Source organism: Ambystoma mexicanum, chromosome 9, assembly GCF_040938575.1.
Source record: "Ambystoma mexicanum isolate Mex_15411 chromosome 9, UKY_AmexF1_1, whole genome shotgun sequence".
Classification (NCBI taxonomy): Eukaryota; Metazoa; Chordata; class Amphibia; order Caudata; family Ambystomatidae; genus Ambystoma; species Ambystoma mexicanum.
In genome coordinates this window covers 666,040,353-666,064,764 of record NC_090931.1, presented here as the reverse complement: position 1 = coordinate 666,064,764, position 24,412 = coordinate 666,040,353, and the positions used below count along the sequence as shown (strand labels likewise).

The window sequence follows — 24,412 nt, the reverse complement described above, 5'->3', positions numbered from 1 at the left end:
TATATTGTTGAGTGTCCCACAGTACCACACCTCCTCCTTTATCCGCCGGCTTAATGACGAATAGGTCATTATTTTCTAAATTAGCAAGAGCTAGCTTTTCTTCTTTTGATAAATTGTTGGTGCATCTGTTTTTAGTTTTAACTAGAGTTCTCATCTCTCGAAGGACTTTGTTCTCGAAACTGATGATTTCAGGCGAAATCATTGAGATTGGTGGTCTCTCCTGTTTTTAATTTTTCTAAGTGTTTTGTATCCATGAATTAAAATATGTATTTCTCTATGTTTTCTGTCGCAAATAATTGTTCGACATGAAAGGTAGCACGTTGTGCAACTAGACACACCTGGCACGAGTTTAGGCGGGTAGCTGTTTTTGTGGTATTCTTGTTGCATTATAGATTCATATTAGTCCTTTGCCACACAGCCCCCTAAAAAAGAGGACTCCGCAGCTTTAACTGCTTTATTTCACTATATTGGACAACCCCTTTGGTTGGTTGAGCTTAAAATAATTAACAATGGAGAATGTAAATATCCTATCATTTTCTGATGATGAATATAAAAAATTCTTTGACCTTCCGTCAATGCTAGATACACCCACCCCGAATGCAGCTGCTGCTCCACCCCCAACCACCAATGACTTAGACCTGTTGACACAAAAGAAAAAGAAACTCATTAGAACTAAGTCCCATGGCCAACTTATGGTCGAGTACCTAAAAGCGGGAGTCATCCCAGAGGGGCTCCAGGTAAAAAACATCCCCCAGGTCTTTTTAGATAACCCGAAGTTTATGGTTGGGTTTAGTGGGGTGGGCAACAAATGCTCAAGGGACTGGGTCATTCTAGTTATTTCGACGGCAGAAGAGGAGGCAAAACAACAGAAAAAAGATCTAGCCATCCTAGAAAAAAAGATCCTAGATGAATCTGTGATCCCAGAAACTAAAACACTGCTTGACAAATTACAAGATGAAATGGTGAAATTTAAAACATTCACCCTAGACAAAAAAAATTGGAAATTGAAAAAAGATATACAAAATTATAGGGAAGAGATTACTTACCCATATTTGGTTCCAGGTTTTTACCAATCAATGAACGCGAATCAGGGCCCCCCAAGGGGCCCGATTTGGCCTAGACAACACAAAAAATGTGTTTCCTTCTCAAATTCTAGCAATAGTAGTGGTTCAGATTCTGGGAATAATGCTCCCAACAGGGGAGGCGGCCCTCCACGAGGCCAGTTTTTTCAAGGACGGGGCAGGCGAGGGAGAATGCGCCAGCCAGGCAATCATGGAATGCGTACTCGCCAATGGCAACCGCCACCTCAAACTTGGTAATTCCAAAATTGGGAATTCCAATTTTCAATTTGAGTAAACCCACGCTCACACCTATTGAAACCAGCCTTCTTAGTAAAGGCTTATCATTTGTGCCTACTAATAATGCTGATCTGTTTAAAACAAAAACGGAGATGCGCAACTTCTTTCGCATTGTAAGACTGAAATACTTTTTCCGTGACAAACAATCTACATCGGACAAGAGATCGAGTGCCACTGGCCTCAAGTGTCCGTCCTCCTTTATCCCACCAATCTCAATGATTTCGCCTGAAATCATCAGTTTCGAGAACAAAGTCCTTCGAGAGATGAGAACTCTAGTTAAAACTAAAAACAGATGCACCAACAATTTATCAAAAGAAGAAAAGCTAGCTCTTGCTAATTTAGAAAATAATGACCTATTCGTCATTAAGCCGGCGGATAAAGGAGGAGGTGTGGTACTGTGGGACACTCAACAATATAATAATGAAGTTCATAAACAATTGACAAACAAAAAATTCTATAAACAGCTGCCAGGCAACCCCACTAACATCATACGGGATGAAATCAGCAGCCTGCTGTCTCATGCACTACACGAGGGATGGATAGATGAGGAAGAAAAAGCTTTTCTCACTAGAAGTCAACCCACCACTCCAGCTCTATATTGTTTGCCTAAAATTCATAAAGATGCCAGTCAACCACCAGGGCGCCCTATAGTAGCCGCCATTGGTTCATTACTTGAACAATTATCAATTTACACAGATTCATTTCTTAGACCCTTTGTACTAAAAATGAGGTCGTATGTTCAGGACACCACGAACATGATTAAGATCATTGATGAACTTGCCACGGACACTAACGATATTCAGGTCACTCTAGATGTAGAGTCCCTCTACACCAGTATCCCACAATTACAATGCATTCAAGTCATTTTTTCGTATCTCGAAACCAGAGAAGACCTTTCAGTCCCGTCTGAGTTCATTTGCGAATGCATTCGAATAGCGCTGGTCAATAACTTCTTTATGGTGGAAGATACATTTTTACCAACAACTACACGGAACAAGCATGGGTGCTACCTTTGCTCCTGATTTAGCGAACTTATTTATGGACAACTTAGAATTAAATTCTGTGTATCATGAAAACAACCCTTTCCAGTTAAACATCAAAGCTTGGCATCGGTATATAGATGATGTGTTCCTTTTATGGCATGGAAGTGAAACAACTTTGACAGATTTTCTTGAGTGGATAAACGCACAAAGCCCATGCATAAATTTCACTATGAGTTTCAATCATCAGAAAATAGCCTTTCTAGATTTAGAAATGTATAAAACATCTCAAGGCTTATTAAAAACCACTCTATACAAAAAGCCAACAGATAAAAACACACTGTTGTCATACAAAAGTTTTCATCCGCAATCACTGCGGGAAAATCTTCCCTTTGGTCAATTCTTACGCATCAGGCGTAATTGCTCCACTAAGGAAGACTTTGACCTGCATAGTAGTCACCTGTCACAAAAACTAAAAGAACGAGGATATCCATCTCACGTGATCCGCCGATCACTTAAAAGAGCAAGGAACACAAACAGAGACCAATGTCTGGAGAAACCCCATAGAGTACAAGAAGGCAAAATAACATGTGTCTCCACGTTTTCCCCAATTAGCAACGACCTTCGTCGCTGCATCCTAAAAAACTGGTCTTTAATTCAAACTGAAGACTTCTCTATAAACAAACCCTGATTTGCGTTCAAGCGTATGCCCAATTTACGAGACAAATTGGTACATACATATCAAGTGCCAAAAACTACGTCAGTACAACAACAAGCTACACTGTGGCATCTGCCACCAGTGAGCGGTCACTTTAAATGTGGTAACTGTTCGGTGTGTCGTTTGACAAAAAACGTGAAAACTGTCAACTTAAAGGGTCTAACATGGCACTTAAAAGCCTTCACCAATTGCAACACAGCATGGGCAATCTATGCTATCATCTGCCCGTGCAAATTAATTTACATCGGGAAGACAAAAGGACCTGTAAAGCAGAGAATCTGCGAGCACAGGTCATGTGTTAAAAATTCAGTTCCGGAGAAACCTTTAGTTGCTCATTTTGTAAAAGCAAAACACACCTGTGAGGATATTGAGTGGTATATTATTCAAACAGTTCCATCACACCCTCGTGGGGGAGACCGCGACCGAAAGCTGAGGCAGCTTGAACATAAGTGGATTTACAATCTAAACACTGTTCAGGCTGGCCTTAACATCGGAATTGAATGGAGTTTGTTTTTACATAAGTAACTCCTTTGCACAAGTGACATTCATGAAGCACACGCAAAACATTCATTAGTGCATGCTGAGCCACCACATATGCATGTTTACAACACAGCTTTTTAATGCCCTCAGTGCACATTATTGGGTGGAAATGTCATAATATGTATTGACCACTTTTTTTCACATTTGCTTTGAAATATCAAATAGAATATTACCAAAGTACAATTTTATTTAATGTTTGCAATTAGGATGCCCCATTCTTGTGCAGCATACTTTTTTTCAGCCCTTTAGTAATCTGGCCGCGTCCGCCATTATTCCTTCCAAGATGGCGGTCGCGATTAGATGAATTTATAAATACAGCAAGTCTAGCCTTTTCCTAACGTAAGTGAAAGCGAACCCGGCAGTAACTACCCGCGTTCGTTTCGAGTGGAAGCAACAATGCTTGTGATCAAGTAAGTTCCTTGAAAAGCAGCAATTGTAAGCACTCATATCGCGCTTTTGTGATATGCAAACAGCACTATTCTGTTAGCTATATACGGACTGTTACATCTCTGTATTTCCTTTAACAAATTAGGTAAACTTCAATTTACAATACGAAAAACATCACATACGGGACATGTGTGTCCGCAAATGAAGCTATATCGTAGAATATCTTCGCTTGGATCAAGAGGTATGTTCCTCCCTTTTCAAAAAAACATAGTATTTTATTAAAAAATGCTGAAAACAATAGTGCAACATAATTGATTTGAAGGCAGTTTGTATCACTTTAGGTACGAACTTAACTTGGCTCATTTAGTAGGCTTCGCTGCTATTTCACTTCCATTTTCGTTTTGAACTCCCGCTTTCTAACGAATGTAATACAAATGACAAACACTCAAAGGCAGTCTGTACCGCTTTAAACATGAACTTGATTTGGCTCATTTAGGTGGCTCTGTTGTCAGTCATTTTTGAACTTTTGCCTTCTAATGAATGTAGCACAAAAGAAAAAACAAACTTTTCATAAAAATCATTTTCGTTTGTTGCAGTTTCAAAATCTTTGAAAAGAAATCACAGTTGGGACCAGTGAATCCTGTCCGCATTTGTTCTAAAATCAAGGCCACACACGCCAAATAAACCACGAAAAGGTTAGTTGAATTAGTTGCATGTTGTCATGCCTGCGCCATGGGCGCATCCATTTGCGCTCAATATGGACTATTTGTTTATCATTTATTTACAACAGACTCTTGGATCAATCTATATTTACTTTGGGGACTTTATTTCCCATTTGCGAGACTTTGGTGCTTTATTATTTTTTCCAACAAACTACGCATACCACAATGCACTTGGCTATAAGCATCGATTCCTGGCTGTTCCTATTGGTCATCAAAGGAACTACACCCCCCAGAAGCCCTAGGGATTGTCTCTGCTTCCACCAACTCAGGAACAGAGAGGGAGGTGGCCGATTGTCTGCAGGTGTGCTTAGCCAGGTGCAACCAATTAGCCTGCCTCTGTGCTGGGCTAGGCAGTATAAAAGGCTGCTGCCTGCAGTGGCTCAGCCTCTTGCATTGAGAGACCTTCCTCCACCTTTCATGTCTTTCTACGGATCTTTGTATGCTGTTTACCATCACTCCTGCTTGGACCCTGCCTTGCAGCTTGCTTCACCCTGCTGCCTACAGCCCTAGCCTTCTGGGCTCCCTGCCTCAGTCCAGCTCCTCTGGGCTTCCTGCCTTGCAGCCTGTTACTCTTCGCTGCCTACAGCCATAGCCTTCCAGGCTCTCTTCCTCACAGCCCTGCTCCTCCGGGCTCTCCACATTGCAGCCGATCACGCTCTGCTGCCTTCCAGCCTCCGCCCTTGCCCTACCGGGCTTTCTATATTGCAGCTGATCACGCTCTGCTGCCTTCCAGCCTCCGCCCTTGCCCTGCCGGGCTCTCCACATTGCAGCTGATCACGCTCTGCTGCCTTTCAGCCTCCGCCCTTGCCCTACCGGGTTTTCTACATTGCAGCTGATCACGCTCTGCTGCCTTCCAGCCTCCGCCCTTGCCCTGCCGGGCTCTCCACATTGCAGCCGATCACGCTCTGCTGCCTTCCGGCCTCCGCCCTTGCCCTACCGGGCTTTCTACATTGCAGCCGATCACGCTCTGCTGCTTTCCAGTCTCAGCCCTTGTCCTCTGGGCTCCCTGCTCTGCAGCCTGCCTCACTCCGGCTGCCTACAGCCCTTGTCCTCTGGGCTTCCTACTTTGCAGCTGATCACGCTCCGCTGCTTACTACCTACCTTTTTCCGCTGGGTTCTCGGCCTAGCAGCCCTCTACAGTCCTCTGCAACCTTCTACAGTCAGCGGCCCTGCCCCTCAGGGCTCACTCCTTGCTGCCCGGTCCTTCTGGGTTCCTTGCCGTGCAGCCTGCTTTACTCTGCTGCCCTAAGCCCTTTCCCTCTGGGCTCTCTACCTTACAGCCCTGCTCCTGTGGGCTTGCTCATTGCTTTCCTGCTCCTCTGAGCTCTCAACCTTGTTCCTTACTGTCCTCTGCTATCCTATCCTGTTACACGACTTTCCCTTCATTTCCTTCTGCTAGTTTGCTATCAACCTCCTTTTCCTGGATTTGTCTGTAAGTATCTTCTCTTGTCCTGTTTGTAGACCCTTTTGCACAGAGCTTGTCTGTTGGTTCCCATCAGTCAACCTCTGCCCCTTCCCTTGTCTCGTTTCTACATTACAGACACCCATAGCTGCTGTTCCAAGTCATGAGCAAACAGCATGGGCCTCTGTTATAGCAAACTGTGCAGAAGGCTTAAGTATTTCCTAAGGTTCGTGGAATACTCTTTTCCTATATCTGCATACACGCCAAGAGGGAATTGATTCTGTACCTTTCCTTGCTACTCTTGCCTACTCTTCGTTCTCTTTCCTTTCTGCTGTGTGTGTGCTTCTCTGTCCACTTTATTTAGGCACAACCACCCAAACCCTTTTTGGGTGTCCTGTGCCACTCTTAATAGAGTGCCATCCCTGACACATGTGCACACACATAGAGACACTACACTATGTTTTTATCTTGTTACCAACACGGTTTTTTCGTTTGGTTTTTAGGAAATTTACCAATGAACTATTTCTGAAATCCCAATTTGGGAGATCTATATAAATCAAGTCCTGAAGACGGGTCCGACGCATGCCTGATAGCATCAAATAACTAGCTACTGAGCCTGTTTAACCATCTTTTGCCAGGACCCAGAAACACACTCTTTGGTGTCGACAAAGTCAAGGACAGAAAAATTAACAAAGTCAAGGATAGTGAATTGCATCAAGGTTTCATTTAATAACAGGATGTCACCTTATTTGTTTACTAACCTCACTACATCACCAGTATCTGACGAATGTGTTCACTTAAAACCAACTGGTCAAGACAATTGTCTTTCAGTATAGGTTCTCTTATGGAATGTTATGTGCATTTTTGTCTCTCCTGTTTTTAATTTTTCTAAGTGTTTTGTATCCATGAATTAAAATATGTATTTCTCTATGTTTTCTGTCGCAAATAATTGTTCGACATGAAAGGTAGCACGTTGTGCAACTAGACACACCTGGCACGTGTGTAGGCGGGTAGCTGTTTTTATGGTATTCTTGTTGCATTATAGATTCATATTAGTCCTTTGCCACACAGCCCCCCTAAAAAAGAGGACTCCGCAGCTCTAACTGCTTTATTTCACTCAGTTTTTCTAAACTGTCATCCGCCTTTTTCCCAAACAAAGAAAAGCCATCAAATGGCATGTTCAAGAGCCTGGCTTGCACATCTGGGGCAAAACCAGACTTTCTCAACCAAGCGAATCTCCTGGTTGTTGTACTTGCCGCCATTGCTCTGCTGATACTGTCAGCAGAATCAATGCCCGTCTGGAGGGATTCGCACATAGCGTCTTTACCGTCCTGTATGATATTTAGGAACGCCTCCCTTTCTTCTCCCTCCGGGATGCAGTCAGCCGCTGTAGAAGCACACTCCCAAAGTGTATGGCTGAATCTAGCAAGGGTGCAAGTAGCATTAACAGATTTTAACGCCATGCTACATGCCGAAAAAACTTTCTTTGCCATAGCATCATTTTTCTTATCGTCCCTGTCCTGTGGGACGGTAGGGTAAGCAGTCTTGACATCAGTAGAAGATGCTGCCTGTACCACCAGACTTTCTGGGGATGGGTGTTTTGACAAAAACTCTGGGTCTGCAGAAGATACCCTGTATTTAGTAGACAGTTTTTTATTTACTGCCGGGACGACATCTGGGGTTTCCCAGTTCGTCATGATTTTCCTCTGAAGAGCTTTATGAAAGGGCACTACAGGATCCTCCTGTGGACCTTTATCAAGAATATCCGTGAGGTCATCTTGTTGGAAAGCCTGTGAAGGTGTTGACCACCCCATAAATTCTGTGATCCTGGCCATTAAGGCTCTATAGGGGGTTTCAGCATGCTCCCCCGAGTCTGGCCTAGCGAACTCCACCTCAGGGGAAGTGTCTAACCCACTTGCCTCATGTAAAGAATCATGGAGATCCTTTAACCTGCGTTCTTCTGAGGATAACTCCTCTTGAACTGGGGTTGCAGGTCCCTGCAACTCAAATGTGTCTTCCTGTTCAGATAGTTCTCCCTCTTCCATAATTGAGGACATAGTTCTCAATTGTTCTGAACTCACAAAGGGTGTGAAACCCATCTCCAAGGCAGAGGGTGCCAAGCTTGTTGTAATTGGCCTCGAAAACGTCGATGTCGTCGACGCCGACGTCGAAGGCTTCGGGCGTGGCGTCGAAAACATAGGCGGAGGCCTCGAGGACCTCGATAGAATTGGGATTCTGCTTGAGGAAGTCGACAATCTCGACGCCATCGAGGACCTGGGGATAGCCACTGGGTGCGTCGCAACCGTGACTTTCCTTGGCGTCGACGCCGGTGTCGAACATGGCGTCGAGTCGACAGACCCGTGTGTCGAAGGTCCCTTCGACAACGGCGTCGAAGACACCAACCTCAGCGTCGACGGAACCTTCGTCGAGGGCGTCGACGGAACCTTCGAAGACGCCCGTCATAGCTTTACTCGAGGGTTCGTGACGCGCTCGAGAAGCTTCCTTCGCCGGGTACTGCGACTCGCAGCGTTTTTGACCTTCGGGTCTTTCGACCAGAGCATCGGTCTCGGCAGTCTTCGAGGGGGTCGAGGCCGCTTTCTCGAAGACGCTCATCATATTTTTGCGGAATTCCTCCCATTCAGCCCGGGAACTATGTTTCGTGGGGCAAGGGATTCTCTTAGGAGAAACAGAGGAAGAGGAGGACGGAGAAGGGGATCTTCGACGTCTCCTCTTCGAGTGCTTCGAGCTCGAGGAGTGATGGGACCCACTCCGAGACCTGGAGCGCGAATAGTGACGAGGAGACGAATGTCTCGACTTCGTCGAGGAAGAAGAAGCTTCTGAAGTCTTACCTTTCTCCAGCTTCCCCCTACGCTCCTTCAGGGCCTTAGCTGTCATGGACATACAGTCCTCGCACTCCGAACAATGGTGTTCAGCTCCCAAACACCACAGACAAACTCTGTGAGGGTCAGTCAGCGACATCTTTTTCCCACAGTCTCGGCATTTTTTGAAGCCGGACCGAGGGGTTGTCGGTTCCGACGAGGAAGCCATCGAGTATGGATCGAATATCTCGAGGTAAATAGGATAAATTCTCTACGAAACTGAGCAACGATATTCCGAGGCACTGAGTAAGCGCGGAAAAACGGAACTGAGCAATGGACGCTGCGCGCAGCCTTTATAGGCAGGATGACGTCGACGTCGATACGGCGGCTGTCGAGGGACATCGACTCGGAGGACGTCGACGCGCAGCACCCTCTAGAGAAAAATGTTCCAAGGCCAGCAAAGCTGGAAGGAGATATCTAAGATAAGGAATACGTCGGAGGACACAATCCCTTCGAAGTGCAAGTTTCAACTTCTTCCTACACTTTTATTTTAAAATGAAACCATTCCGGAACGCTTTCTTTTTAAAATAAAAGTATAGGAACAGTAAAACTTGATTATAAGAAGTAGAGGAGCACCGCTCCCAACCCCCCACAACTCCCCCCACACACACACTTCGACCACTGGGGACCAAAGAAAAAAGGAAGTGCTGTGCTGGCTTCTCAGCGTGCTCAGGCAGTGAAAGACACAAATGTAAATATCCCCTCGAAGAAAGCCACCAAGCACTTAATGATTCCATGCATGAGATTGGACAGATACTCATTCAGAGAGCCCCTGCAAAGCAAGGAATGGGAAGGTGGTTTCCTCTTTTGAACAAGTGGAGCTCTGGGGCTTTGGCTGCAGGATATTAGCTAGTTTTACTTTTCTGATAAACTGTGGCAAGGAATCCCCAAGTGAGAAGACACTTAATTATACCCCTCCCTATAGCCACAGGCTTACTGAAGCCTTTCACTATGCCGGTGGGTCTGTCAGGTCCTGAGACTGGGCGATATGAATAGATTGCATGAACACACCAAAGCCCCTAGAGCAACTGCTTGCAAAATACAAACCTTTCCATAACAGCGGCATTCTGGGCACTGATCTTCTTACAGGGCACCTACAGCAAGCACTGGTTACGGGCTCGTCCAATCCTTTGAAGGGTGTTCGAAATTGAGGTACTCAGAAAGAGGACTAACATTCACCAAAGATCCATACAATATACAGCGGAACGGATGTCCAAGTAGCAGTGTATTTCTAGCCCCAATGAATTCATCCAGTTGATCTGAACAGTTTCCTGATTCATAGCTTTTTGAATGCCAATTCATCGCTCCTTATGCTAAAATACAAAATAACAAGCGGGAAAAAAAGGGACAGTAGAGATGTACCTGTGTCCGGTGCATGTTCTGGAATGGCGCACCACCATTGGCCAGTTCACAGGCAGTAATGCCCACGCTGTAGATGTCGGACTTCACATTGTACCCGTACATATCCTGTTGAAGGAGCAAATACATCTTCATGATATTGCCTCTGACCTGATGCACTATGCATACATGCGCATGCCATTTGCTGCCTAGCATATGAACATACTTTTTCACGGCAGTCTTAATCGTTCAACTTATAAATACACTGTGCATATATCTTGAGCCACACAGCAGTATTACAAAGCAACATGACATAAACCAAGATCAGGGAGTAAAAGCGAATAGAATGAAAGAATCATACTAAAAATGCAATTGGCAAAATTCAATTGGATACAAATCATCATATTTGTACCTGAGGGGTTTGGGGGGAATATACCCTAAGTTCTATACCATGTAAACGACAAAACACTAGTAAACAAAATGTCATAGTTTAAAATAAGGTTAAAAACTATGATAGACGCAATTTCAGCGTGCAGTACATTTTAATCGAAGATACGGCCTTAAAACATTGTCACACCACCATTAGCCTGGGGCTCATTTTAGTACATTGCCCTGGGACAGGTTAGGATTAGAGTGTTGTGGACCTTTGCCTTCTCCTCCATGCATGCAGTACATAATTCCACATGCAGTGGGTGCCCAGTTGGTCTTCACCCTCCAAACACAGCTGCAGTGCTTCGTCAACTCTTCTTATACAATGCTAATTTAAAAGGGGGGGGTTAAAATACTTTCTTCTTAAGTCCAAATATACCTATGGCAAAATAAAATGAGCCACACCTTCCACGATATTCGGGAAATGTGGGCAGCCAGAAGAACGCCCAGGTTACATTTATTTCTTAAGCTTGCAAGTGAGAGGGAGCCTATACGCAGTTTCATGTACAGCGCTCTCATGAGTTTGGGCTGCATCATATCCAAATAGTGCTCAAAATCATGAGATCTCCTCAAAAGCGAATAGCTGTTGAGACTGTTTGAATGGGTCAGTTTTACCAAAATGTCCCTTTCCCATCTTTTGGCATATGCGACTCTCAGCTTCTATTTAAAATTAATAGGAAAGGATTCAAGATTGTGCCAAATAAAATGTCACCCAATAGTGGTTCATTCTCACTTGATAGCCACAAACCAAGCAATATTCAAACCACCTGCCTGGGATAGTAAATCACTGTTGGGGTGGTCAGGAAGAGTCCCCATGATTGCGAGGGGTTCATGTTGCACACGCCGTATTGATGACATGGAGATGGCAGCTAACTGGGTGCAATGTTGCTAATTCATATGTATCGAGTGCAGTTAATTATGGATGAGATATGTTACTTTTAGTGTCACTGTTGTTTCGAATGTATGAATATTAGATCTTCACACACATAGAAAGATACAATATTAAAACTGCAATTGAAACATGAACACAATCTACACACATGCTGCTTTGCAAAACACAGGTAGTTGGGGGCTCTCTGCCAAAATGCATTTTTACTTTTAAAGAGACTTTCTCAGGTTTTCAGATGGCAAGAGACAAGTCAATCAGTAACTTTAACCTTCACGGTTAGCTGTTGCACATGAATTGAAAGAAGGATGAGCCATTTCGTAAGAAGGTCAGCTTGCAAACAGGACAACGTTTATGATTTAAAAGTTCCACAAGGGAAGAGATGTTATCTCGCTCACTGTATTAATGTTGCATAGAGAAGGCCCTCTACGCGACTTCAATACAGTGAGCCAGATAACATCTGTTTCAATACCAATACCAATGCTATTGAATTATGTTTCAATACCAATGTTTAACCATGTGCTGATGTCATGGCCTACTACGGACAAATCCTAAGAAGAGGTGTGTTCTGAATATGATCTGAAGCGGACTATCAAGGTAAGATTGGACAATGAAAATGGAATACTTGGGAAAAGATGGAATTTCTTTGAAGAGGTTTCTGTTCAATCATATTTGGGTGGTGGATGGCAAAGTATTTGGGAGTGTTTTAACTGTTGTAAAAATGTAAGAAAGATCTCAACTGATATGGTATTGTTGAAGCCGGGGGGGTTAGTTTGGTCCTGCAACACGATCTAACCGCTCCCCAGAGATGTGTACAATAACCTTGCTTTATGTACAACCGTGGACTCACTTCCTAAGTGGTGGGCCTGTTTGGGTTGAGGTGATTAAAGGCCCATCTGCACATCCCTGATCGCCTCTCTGAATTTGCCAAGTTTGGGTTTTGCCCACAGACGGGCCCAAACGAACACAGGTTTTGCACGGCAGATAAATACAATAGTTTGTATGTTGGTATCCATAACGATTGGAATATTAGGTACATTCGCATGTAACCCCATGGATGGATTTTAAGAATTTCTACTCTGCAACCTGCAGTTTGCCAGTGTTGCTCATACTCGCTTGCAATACATCATGATGACACTCACCGGCCCCGCCCCACGTTCCTGCGCAAATTGGGAAATGGCGCCACAGTGTCTAGTTAAATTAAGAGCGGCACGGTCAGTTTGATCTCCACAAGTGCAGCTAGCCTTCATCCTAAACCCTAGATAATCATACCAAGAGACTGGGTCGATGGGCCCATCTTTCAGAGTAATTGCGAGTATGGGCATTCTCTTCGGTCTTTGCCTGCTAAAAACACAATTGTTTCAGTTTTTGTATGTTATGACCAGACCATTAACCTTACAAAACTCTTCAAATAAATGTAATTGATTCCGAGGGCCCATGGGAGTTAGTGAGAGCAAAACTGCATCATCGGCAAAAAAGAGAATCAGAGTTTTCTCATCTGCCAAAGTAGGGGCATCCGCTAGCCCAGATGACAATTAATCAATTACCCCATTTATAAATAAACAGAAGAAACTGGAGGCCAAAACACAAACCTGCCTTACAACAATTTCAGCGTTTACCCTACGTGTTATTCGCCCATCGTTGGAATGCCTGATTGTGGCACCATTACCGGTGTACGATTGCTGAACTGCTCTCAAAATGGATGATGGCATCCCAGCTCAGTTAGTACCGACCAATGTTTGGCGCCGGGAACACTGTTGAAGGCTGTTCTAAGGTCGACAAAAGGGGCATTTACGTTCATGATTCTTAATGTAACATATTTCCCAGTGATTAAATCTTACCTGAGACATTGATCCATAATGCTCACATTGTGCAAAACACACCTCTAGTACCCACGCCTCTAAACGTACCAAGACCACCTTGGCAAACACCTTTCCACCTGCACCGAGAAGGGAGATTGGTCTGTAGTTGGCAGGAGACGCCCTATCTCCCTTCTTGAATATGGGCACAAGGACAGCCTGGGTCCAAGAGGGTGGAACCACGTCTTCTGCTAGTACCAAATTAAATCATTTCAAAATATATGGGCCCCAAATATCTATCTCGTTGTTAAAAATGTCAATTGGAGCCATATCGGGCCCTCTGGCTTTTCCAACATGAATGCATCCATCACTTCATTCCAGATGAACGAAAAATGAATTTCATCTCCATGGGGTGTGCTCCTCAAATGGTTCTTCCAACTCTTGCTAAAGGCAGTTTTTGATTCCTTGTGCACACTTTCAAAATGGGCGATCCACATTGCTTCTGGGACACTATGCTGGACCAAGTTTTGCTCTCTAGGTTTCCGCGCCTCAATACACTCACAGAAACCTTTTTAATCAGAGTTAGAAGTCAGGAGGAGGGCATCCCATAGACGCTCTGAACATTCTGATTTCTTATCTTTTAATAATTTATAATACCTTCTTGTAGCCATGGCGCAGGTCGGTGGATCCCTCCCACCCCCGCCAGAACTCCCTTACCATGAGCAATTAACACAGATTTAGCATGGCGGCATTCCCAGTCATACCAAGGGGTTTTACGTATTGCTATTATTTTGGCAGCAGACCAAGGATTGCTAAACAGCCTCCTAGCGCTTTGAATAAAGCCTTGTGCAGGGCTAGCATTTCTTTACTATCCTCCTGATTACACATAAAGAATGCCTCAAGGAATGGAAGAATGTTCATGTAAATGTCAGATAGCTTGGTCCCTGAATCAAGTGCGTTCCACTTTCCAATGCTTCTTGCTTCACTCCTTATCTCAATTGGTATCGTATTCTTCCTGTTGATATCTGGGGCTATACCAAGAAGTAAGCCCACCACAGTTGCCACAATAGGATCATGGTTCCTTTCTGGTCTAGTTACTCGAGCTCTTCGTTCCTCCACCTCCAACTCCCTCAGGGTCAGTCGCTTCTCCAAGCAACCAGTTGGTGGTAGATCTCTTTCTTGCACTTGGGTCTGTATCTGTAGCCCTACAGTCCCCCTACCTGCACTTTTGGACACCTGCTGTCTGCACTTACCCTTGCACCTGCCACCTGCTGGGCGCACTTCTTGTTATTTTGATCCCATGTACAGCACTGCCCCCTCCCCTTTCCCCTGGCATTCCCCCCGCCTCCTCTGCACTTGCACATTCTCAATGTCACTTGATCATTGTCTCTGTCCTCCCTCTGTTCCCCCTTCCTTGCCTCGTCGCGCCTTGAAACACTTGTGTACAGGCGCGTTACAAATGCCATATCACCCTGAAATCACACACCAAATTCCAAATTTCTATGTTCAGAAGGATATAATCGATGAGGCTAGACTTGTAGGTATCAAAGGTTGTCCTGGCAGGGCGAACACTAATAAATCTGCCATTGCATGCCCAAAGACCCAGTGACATTAGAACACTAGCTACCACTTAGCAGTGTTTATATTTCGGTTTTGGTGGCTCAGCCACTAGGTCACCTATACCCCAACATGCATCTTCTTCATCAGTCAACCCATTCCTGATCTCAAGGGGTTGAAACTGGAGATTAAAATCTCCCATTATAACGATCTTCATGAACCCCTTTTGTTTCTCCCTCCAGTCCTAAAATGGTTACAGTGTTAATTTGCATACGAAGCAGACTCTGGTGAAGACTGTACAATTTTCAGAAGAGGCTGGTACTGGGTCTAAATGGAGAGTATTGCCATGAATCCATGAATTTAAAAATAAAAAAAAATAAAAAGACTAAAGAATTCGGCCTGTGGCATTTCAGGTGTGGTGTGGGCGGGAATAGAATTTTAATGCATTTTTGCAGCCGTGTTTGATAGGACATCTTTACACTACTTAAAGGTGTTTCAGGCCCAGAGCAAACATCAAAGTGCAATGATGCTTAAGAGGGTGGCGCTAACAATTATGCAATTGATGTGCTCCATATCCCCAGGCGCAGGCGGCAACAATTACATGATGGCTGGGTTGTTGTTGTTGCCTATATCTGACGTTACTTTAGCATGGGCTGCCTGCCTGTAGGAACATGCAGGCTTTCAATTGCATCCTTATCAGGGAATTTGCATGCTCTCTCCAAATCCTTTCTAGGACATTACATATTTTGAGTTCCTTCACAGGCAAAGACCTGCCTCTCAGCTAGTTTTGGTTTACATTTTGTGTGTTGGATTGCATGGAACTCACTTGATGTCAGTGCTGGTGGGACATGTTCTCACCTAGTCACATTAATGTTGATTCTGGGTTTGCTTTTGGAATCCTATATAGTGCAAGTTACAGGAGTCCATTTGGGTTATAACGAGGGATCGGGTCAGCTCCATCCTAGCCTTGATTAACAGGAGTACTCTCAGTAACGTGTTCATTTGGGAATAAGTGTCCTCTCCACGAATGCAATCACTTTGGCAGTAAAGAAAGCTATCGTAGAGTTTGGAGTCCCCTTTCGAGCTGTAGTTGGAGACTGCCCAATGATTGCTGTGCAGTGAGCAGTGAGATCAATTTCTTTACCCTCCTCATTGGTAGTGCTTTAGTGTTGTTTCACTTGCCAAAACTGAAGCACTCATTTTTGAATGAATATGCTCAGGACCGGCCGAGGTTGTACAACTGTTCCCATTGCAGGTAGATGTGGATTTGCATATCACCCATACATATCTTCAACACAAGTATCTATATCCCTGTATCATTTGCACCACTATTCATGTGCATAACCATGGCATAACATGTTACCACCTGGTAGCTAAGCAGTTACCCATTCTAATTTACCAGCTCTGGTTTTGGTGAAAGGATACTATCAAGATGAGTGCAGCTTCTTCGATCACAAACTAGTCTTGCATTCTATTTAGAAGAGTGCCCCTGCCAACAGTGCCATACAGGGCAGAGATGCCAGGGAGCATCAGGGCAACCTGGTGGCCTTCGCCTATGGCATCGAGCAACGTGCTGCTTTGGTCTGCCAGATTTGCTTCAGCTCATCTTGCTGCGCCTGAAGCCTGTTTTTCAATGGACCAGTAACTGGACAGGTGCCTCTTTTTAATTCATCCTGCCAATAGACAGGAGGTTCAATGTAGGCTAATAATTGGCTAAGAGTCAATTTCATTAGCTCAGGATCTAAACCCTAATGAGATGATGCGTTGACACCCCCATTAATATCAGGCGCTACCGTTTGCATACATGGTTTAATCCAAGATGGCTGTCATGGGTCTATCGTTCATTTGCAGACTTTCACGCTTGGTGACATCATTTGGATTATGTCCGTGCATGTAGGTCAAAGGTGGCAAAGGCATAATTCGAGGGGACTTAGTTTAAGGTTATGTGGGGATCCAGGGTTACCAAGTATTGGCCATCAGTCTTCTGGGGCTTTGTTAATTCCAGTTTGCAGAGTATTTTGCAATGCCCACTCTTTGGTTTCTGGCTTCCAGGATTTGGAGGGAACAGCAAGAGTTTGGACTCTCCCCTAGGAACAATATTGCGGAATTCTCACTGTGTTTAGGAATACAGACACGATAATGGGTGCAACTAGCAGGAGGAGTAGGATGAAATTGACAAATTGCTCCAGGACTTGCTCAATGTGAGCGGAGATGTGGTACATTACTGGTTGGCACTGATGGGCCATCAAAGAGCTCAAAAGAAGTATAGCCAGGGCTGGCACTTTGCAGACACTATTCCTTCTGATGAAAGGCGCCCTGATTCCCCTTCTATTGTTCCTGTTGCTGCATATTATTTTCTTAATCCTTTGATCGTATGTCCTGTGCAGGAGCTACTACCTCCTCGGTTAGAGTCACATATGCATCCGTGACAGACATATTGGCGAGGCCTATTATATTAAATCAGAAAAGAACAATGAAACGCGTTACAGTGTGCGGCATTTGCTTCTCACCTGCCTCAGTAGTTCTGGACTCAGCCATGGCAGAACAGCAGTGCTGGACTCTGGGAACTCGTAGGCGACCTTGGACTTCTGCCCATTGTGAACCAGGCTGTAGATGCGGTTCAGGCCAGACAGACATACAGCGCCTTCTCTGGAGATCAGAATGTGACTGGCTTTTAAGTTTCTGAAACAAACATATTAAGATGTACATAAGCAACGTTTGTGTGTTCTTCAAATTGCACAACATTACATAAAAGCAAAGTAAAGGGAACACCAGACTGCCGCAGAATTGGTCTTGCTTTATGCAGCTTCTCAAAACACAAATACAGACCAGAGGACAAAGTGTACCAAACACATGTAATGCGGAGGAATAATCGGAATTCACTTTCTTTTTGGATATGGTGCTAGTGTAATGGCATAACTCTGCCTGCATGTTCGAGTCCGGCTCCTCACAATCTATATTAAAAAATCCCAAAAATCCCCCCAAACAAAAAAAAAAAACAGAAAATCCCGTGTGCATCACTTTACAAATTATGAGTGCAGGGAAAAAGCACACGCAGAGTAAGTGCAATACATCACGTCTTCTGGCTTCCTCGCCGCATAGACGTCGCCGGAAACTCTTCTTCCTTGTGTTTGGGAATAATATAAGATTTATCCTTGCAGTTCCTTTTGTCTTTGTCTTACTATATATGGTTTTGCAGAGTTTCCAGGTGTTTCTCGGACAATGCCGCATTGTCTTGGGGGGCTGATCATTAAGTGGGGTTCTTGGCATCAGAACTATGGGATGCTTCTCGCAGAACCGCTGGTCGCAGATGAAAGGAAAGGGTCAAGTTCCAGATTCTTCCTCTGTGAAGAGTGATAGATCAGAGAGACCGGAAATGGAGGGACTATGAAAGCAGCACTGGCCATGTATGGTGTCTTCGTCTTCTGATATTATCCCTGCCGCATAGCAGACCTCATCTGGGTTTTCGGTTTGTCTTTAGGGGGGGGGGGACCGGTTACGTAGGGTATGCCATGTACCTCCATACTCCCCTCAGCCCCCCTCCGGTCACTTGTCGCCGTGAGTCTGATGACCTAGCACAATAGACGCCACACAAACGTCTGTGAAAAGGGAGGCCCTTTAAGTTGACCCAGCACAGAGAAAAAGAGGCGTGAAAGCAGCAATATGTTCAACTCCCACTACAATGCGGATACGCAGAGCTCTTTCTATGAATATTTCATCAATGTATGACAAGCATGCAGTGTTCACCAACTGACCAATCGCAGCCTAAGAAAAGGGCATAAGCAGAAATGAGGATTCTGAACCTGCAGCTCCCGAGAAGAGGAGCTCTGTAAATGTTGATGCCACAGAAGTCCTCAACCATGGAGAGCCTCAGCAGGGACCTAAGGGACAGTCCTCCCCTGTATTCAACCAAAGGAATCGTCATCAAAAGCCACACTTAGTACAGCCTCTGCAGGACTGTATAATACATAAGGTCTGAAGATGGCTCAACAAACGTTGAACAACATTATTTGGATACTGTCTTGGATGCCAAAGAAGGTAGCCAAGGTGTCAACAAAAGCGTCATGGTTCACAGTGTGGAACGCAGAGGAGGGGGTCTAAGAGGATAAAGATAGTAGGACAATTAATGTCCAAGGACTGCAGGCACTAGTCTCATATGTAGGCCGACTCCGTCCCACCAGCTGGACAGAACCACAATTGGTGGTCATGAAGAAAGCCATTTTCTTCACTGAAAGCAAGGAATTGGGAGATAGCCATCTTCACCAGCCTGAAGCAAGAGTTTTCTGGAGCAAAGAAACATGGTTTTCAGTTGATTTGCATTGCTCTAACTTCCATGGATTGCCACTTGGTGGTGCTGTGGCTTGTGTGACCTGTCGGTTGGAGTGGCCTAATCCATTCTTAGCTCATGGGGAAAGAGGCATGTGTGTGGAACAAGCTGTTGCATAGAGTAGCCAAGGAACGGGCCAGGGTGGCAATTTCGCCTTGAATTGTGCTAACTTAACAGGGGAAAATCTTCTCCGAATCTTTATTACCACATTCAGAGAGATCACTTTAAAGCAGGGGACATTGAATGCCTGCCCAGCTCAAAAGGCTGGGGAGTGGGGACAGCAGTTGAGTTACTAGGGCCAGCAATTCTGGACTTCTTCAAGTCAAGCTTTTCCACCAAGAAAAACAAAAGGCTGCCTGGAAGGGACTGGGAGGTGATAGCAAGGGCAGAGGGGGCAACAGAATGCGCATCTCCCTATACATTCTGAACCAAACAAGCCCCTGCTGTAGAGAGCTGCCAGTTTCCTACACAGGGATTGCCTGTCCTCTAAAGGGGGTAGGGGTAACCCCCAGTGGGATCCCGCTTGGCCTGTCCCCCAAGCTCCCCTCCCTAGTCCCAAAGGTGGTGGGTCCTCTTTTGGGAAAGGGGACTAATTCCCTGGATTTGTCACAGTGACCCATTTCCATTTCAAGATAGAGGTAATACACATGTTTCGGGACTTCTTACGATCTCAAAGACGTGACGGTCCCGATCTGTCCGACTCACAGGAAATTTCTAAAATATTCATGGACAGACAGGTTTTGGTAATTCACCTGTCCCTGTGGTGCTTCACGAATATAATGAAGCCAGTTGTACCAACTCTGAGGGAGTAGGGTATTTGGTGGATCATGTACCTGGGCGCATGACTCATGTCCCAAGACAAAGCTTTTCAAACTAAGCAGATGTCATGTCAATTCCCTTTGCAGAGCCTAGGGTGCATCTTAAACTGGGAGAATTCTCTATCCATCTCACAAACTGCAATTTCTGGGTTTCTAGGTGAACATTCTGCCTGGGATCGTCCATTTGCTCTCTTGTAAGGTTTGAAAAATAAAGGAAATCCACTCTGTCCTGGTGAGTTGCTTTGTTTGTTTCTGCAAGCTTGCCGGACTTGTGGGTCTCCTGGCATCTTCATTCAGGCCGGCGTTCCCCATCCACTCTATTACACATTGCTGCAGAAGCTAAACATGCATTATTTGTATCTGGATCTATCTTCGTCTCAAATGGTTCCCGTAGACTTGGAAGCCAATACAGAGCTCTGCTGGTGGCTGGGCCACATGGAAGCATTGAATGGCCGTGCCATATTGGGCTCCATCCTGGACCTCATCATTGAATCAGATGCAAGCAGCAGGAGCTGTGGAGCCTGGTGTGGAAAAATATCTACTGGTGGGAAGTGGTCCCCAGACCAGTTGAGCTTTCATATCAATTGCCTGGAGTGCATAGCTGGCTCCTTCGCAATAAGAGCTCTAAACGCTGACCGAGTACAGTCCTGAATCTTACTCAGGATGGACAACATCTCAGCAATCAGGCACATTAACCACCAAGCGGGTATGAGGTTCAAGCGCCGTGTGGAGCTGGCGAAAGATTTCTGCCACTATTGCAACCAGAGGAGACTGGTGGCAGAGCACTTGCAGGGCCTCCACATCATAGTGGCTGACTGGAATGGCAGAGATCTCAGGGACCTCAGTGATTGTAAACTGAATCCCCTGGTTTTTGTAAAACTATCATGCATGCAGGCCCTTTCCGAACCAATGGTTTCGCATCCAGGCTCAAAGATCAGATACCACGATTCTTAAACTGGAGGTCAGACTTATATGCAGCCGTGACTGATGCTCCGCCCCAGCCTTCAGGCCTGGGAGAAGCACACATTTCCTCCCTTTGTGCAAGCTCTAAAGTGAGGAGAGAGGAAGTGCCCATTGTGTGGTTAACCCTGTGGTGGACAACCCAGACCAGGTTTCCTCTTTTTCTGTAACTTTCTTCTGATTTTCCAGTCCTACTTCCCTGGCACCCGGTCTTTCTGACAGACCTGTCAGGAAAGTTCCTCCCATTCATTTATGAGAGGCCCTTGTGCAATGTGGCTTGGATGGTTTCAGGGCTCGCTCGAATATCCAACATCTTTTGGCTTCAGCTGCTAGCCACAAAGATTCCTGAGTTCCCTCCACAGCAAGGAGTTAGTAGGCAGAGTGGTTCAGTCGGGATTGCTGGTGTAGAGAAAAAGACAGAGATTAAGTTCTATGTCCTGCAGTGGAAGTGTTGAAATCTGGGCGATGCCGGGAAAGCCTTTTGCACAATGGGTGTTTACAGATCAGCAACAACGAAGATGGTAAGCTAGGAAGTAAACAAGATTCAGTCTGTCATTTGTTGAATGGAGTTAAATTCCCCAGACCTCCTGGACCCAGTTTCTCTTTCCTTTGGGACATAAGTATGGTGCTACAGGTTTCTTCGAAACTTGGGAATCCAATCCACTCCTGGGGTTTAAGGAGCTGTTCTGCATGCTCACCAGGCTCCTATGCCTGATATCTTGCGAGAGCGTGTGCTACATTTTTTTACAGAGTGTTAGTGTTTTATTGCCTGAAGGCGTATGCTTTGCTGTGTCCAAGTGCATCAAGATGGGGATTAGGTTATTGTCTTACGTGGCTTTCCCTGCGTGTCTGCAGTTGTGTGCTGTCTGCTGCCTCAAGCTGTACTAGTGGGCTAGGGCCACTCACATACTTCCTAGCTGTAAGCAGTTACTCTTGGGCATCAGACATCCTCGTAGGCCATTCACTACCGCCACCTTAGCAAGATGGGTCATGGGGCAAGATGGCATTGGCATGGTCACTTTCAGAACCCACCCATTGCAGAGGGGTGATGGCTTCCAAAGCTTTCCTGTTTGGTGTGCATCGAATAACCATTATGAAGTAAGCAGATTGGTCCAGGGACTCAGTTTTCAAGGTGTTCTCTGTCACAGATTGCACAAGAATCACGAGGACGGGCGAACAATTGTTTTAAAATCTTGTGGGCCCTATGACCGTACCTCTCTCATCTCCCTTGACATGTCCTCCCTAACAAAGACATCCGTAACCCCTGGTTAGTACCGCACTACTGTCTAAACGCTGCTTAAGGCTACGGGTGGTTTCCTAACCTGCTGACACTCTAATCTCCCTCATGTACTTCCTAGCTTTCCTACTCTACCCAAGGGTTAGTTTTTTAAAAGGGTAGGGTTGGCGCCCTGCATTTATTGTGGTTTGGCTCAGACTGTCCTTACATGTCCACAATCACCTCGCCCTTTCTACTCTCACTACTTTACCCCTCCTCAAACTCCTCCCACCACTCTTTTATCGCTCCAATATTTCACTCCTCCTCGTTCTCGCCTCCATCTACGATGAGAGCAGTTGTCCCCAATGGCCCCCGACTTACCTGGGGTGGTTGCCGGTCTTGATTGGGGTTTGAGGGTCTGGGTCGCTTAACTGTTTTGTTACCCCTGGTCCCCATTCATTTCAACAAGCAAAATGTCCTACACTGTAGCATAGGAATTCTACCTGGGTTCGACATGTATGAGTTGAAATGGCAGCTGCCCATTCCCTACTTATGTAGGAACCTTGCTATCATCGAAATGATCCTACTAACTCAAGTACTATATTATACATTGAATCCCACTGATTCCTGTGGGAGACCTTTTAAAAACTGTGCAAACTCCCCATTAATGGCCAAAACCTGGTTACTTCCCTTGAAAATCTTGAAACACTGGTTAATAGGAAGGGATGGACTCCCTAAGATTAGTTACCAATTATTCAACATAATTAAAAGGCCTGTGATCATTTGTTCTAACAGCTCCCCCTTTAGTTTATTATAACAGTGTTGTGTGATGAATCCAATGGAGTCATCACGGATCCCCCTGCGGTAACCTTGTCGCATGTGGCCAGGTGATGGCAGTCAGTACCTGATCCTGACTCCTGTGGGCAGCTATATGAGGGAGGATCACATGGGAGGAGACAGCCACCGGGGAGATATCATGGCTTCTTTGGCGGGGTATCCCCCATTTTCCCATGTGGAAGAAACCCTTTTTAGCCTAATGGCCTATTGCCATGCATCTGTTCCCCCTATAGGGAAACTATAGAAAACCTTTCCCAACACCCTTTAGGCCAAACTTCCATCCATAACCTGAAGAGTAAAAGCTCCAAGAAAACCCTTTTCGGTTCTAGTTTTCCTTCATGTAGAACTGATCTTACATATGGAATCATGGAGAAAGACTCTCCAAGTACTATGCGTCAGAAACCATCAATGAGCTTCAATTCCCACAACCACCTAAGTCAACAGTTAATATCAGTGGACGTCAATTCCATCAACCGACTAAATACTGAGACGTGGGGGATGAAGGAATTGATACAGAGCAGCAGGAGCGTCAAGCTCAATGAGCGTGCTAGTTGTTGGGTGAAAGCGCCTGTGCGCCGGACCTTTAAAAATGGTAACCAAACTATGAGAGAGAGCTTGGGAGAAGACATGGCATCTCAATTGAAGGCCGGACACAAGCTGGAGGCAGGAGCCGGAATACAAGTCGGAATGTGTGGAAGCTGGAGGCGCAAGCCGGTGTGCCGGAGCAAAGGAACTCTCCAGCAGAGAAGCCAAACCAAATCCCAATAAGACATTAATGCAAATGTGGGGGAAGAGTACAAGAGCAGTGAAACAAGTAGATATACCAATTAAGAAAGGTATATGCTAGTTGGATGTAAAGAGGAACTATAATATATGAGAAGTCCTGGCAAACATACACCAGGCAGTTGGAAGTGCATAAAGAGCCCTGTCAGGATAGTTTACCAGGCATATTAATGCAAACCTACAAGGAGTGTCAAGCAGAAACAGTGTTTGTAAAACAAAGAACAAACTTGTGTTAAAGGAACTTTTGTTAAAGAAGAACTTACAAGGCTGAAGAACTTACAAGGCTGAACAGTTTTTTATGCAACAGGATTGTTGTGGTCCAAGAAAGATGCAAAGAACTTTTAGACCCAGAGGCATCTGTGATACCAGTGAAAAATCCAGGGGAAGGGAATCACCCCTCTGGAGTTAAGTTCTTTTGCATTTCGGAGAACATTTACGTTGGAGCTGTTCTCTTTTTTATTTAAGAACACTTTCTG

The 24,412-nt window shown here is 45.1% G+C and overlaps 1 protein-coding gene across 3 annotated transcripts in view; it reads right to left on the bottom strand.

Moving 5' to 3' along the window:
* Positions 1-24,412, bottom strand: part of STRADB (STE20 related adaptor beta) — a 189,205-nt gene that overhangs the window by 37,069 nt on the left and 127,724 nt on the right. For all 3 annotated transcript variants that reach the window (XM_069615476.1, XM_069615475.1, XM_069615477.1), the window contains exons 8-9: positions 17,506-17,677; positions 10,349-10,453 (exon numbers count right to left, since the gene is read on the bottom strand). In XM_069615476.1, coding sequence (XP_069471577.1) covers positions 10,349-10,453; positions 17,506-17,677 — 277 coding nt within the window. The remainder of the gene's footprint in view (positions 1-10,348; positions 10,454-17,505; positions 17,678-24,412) is intronic.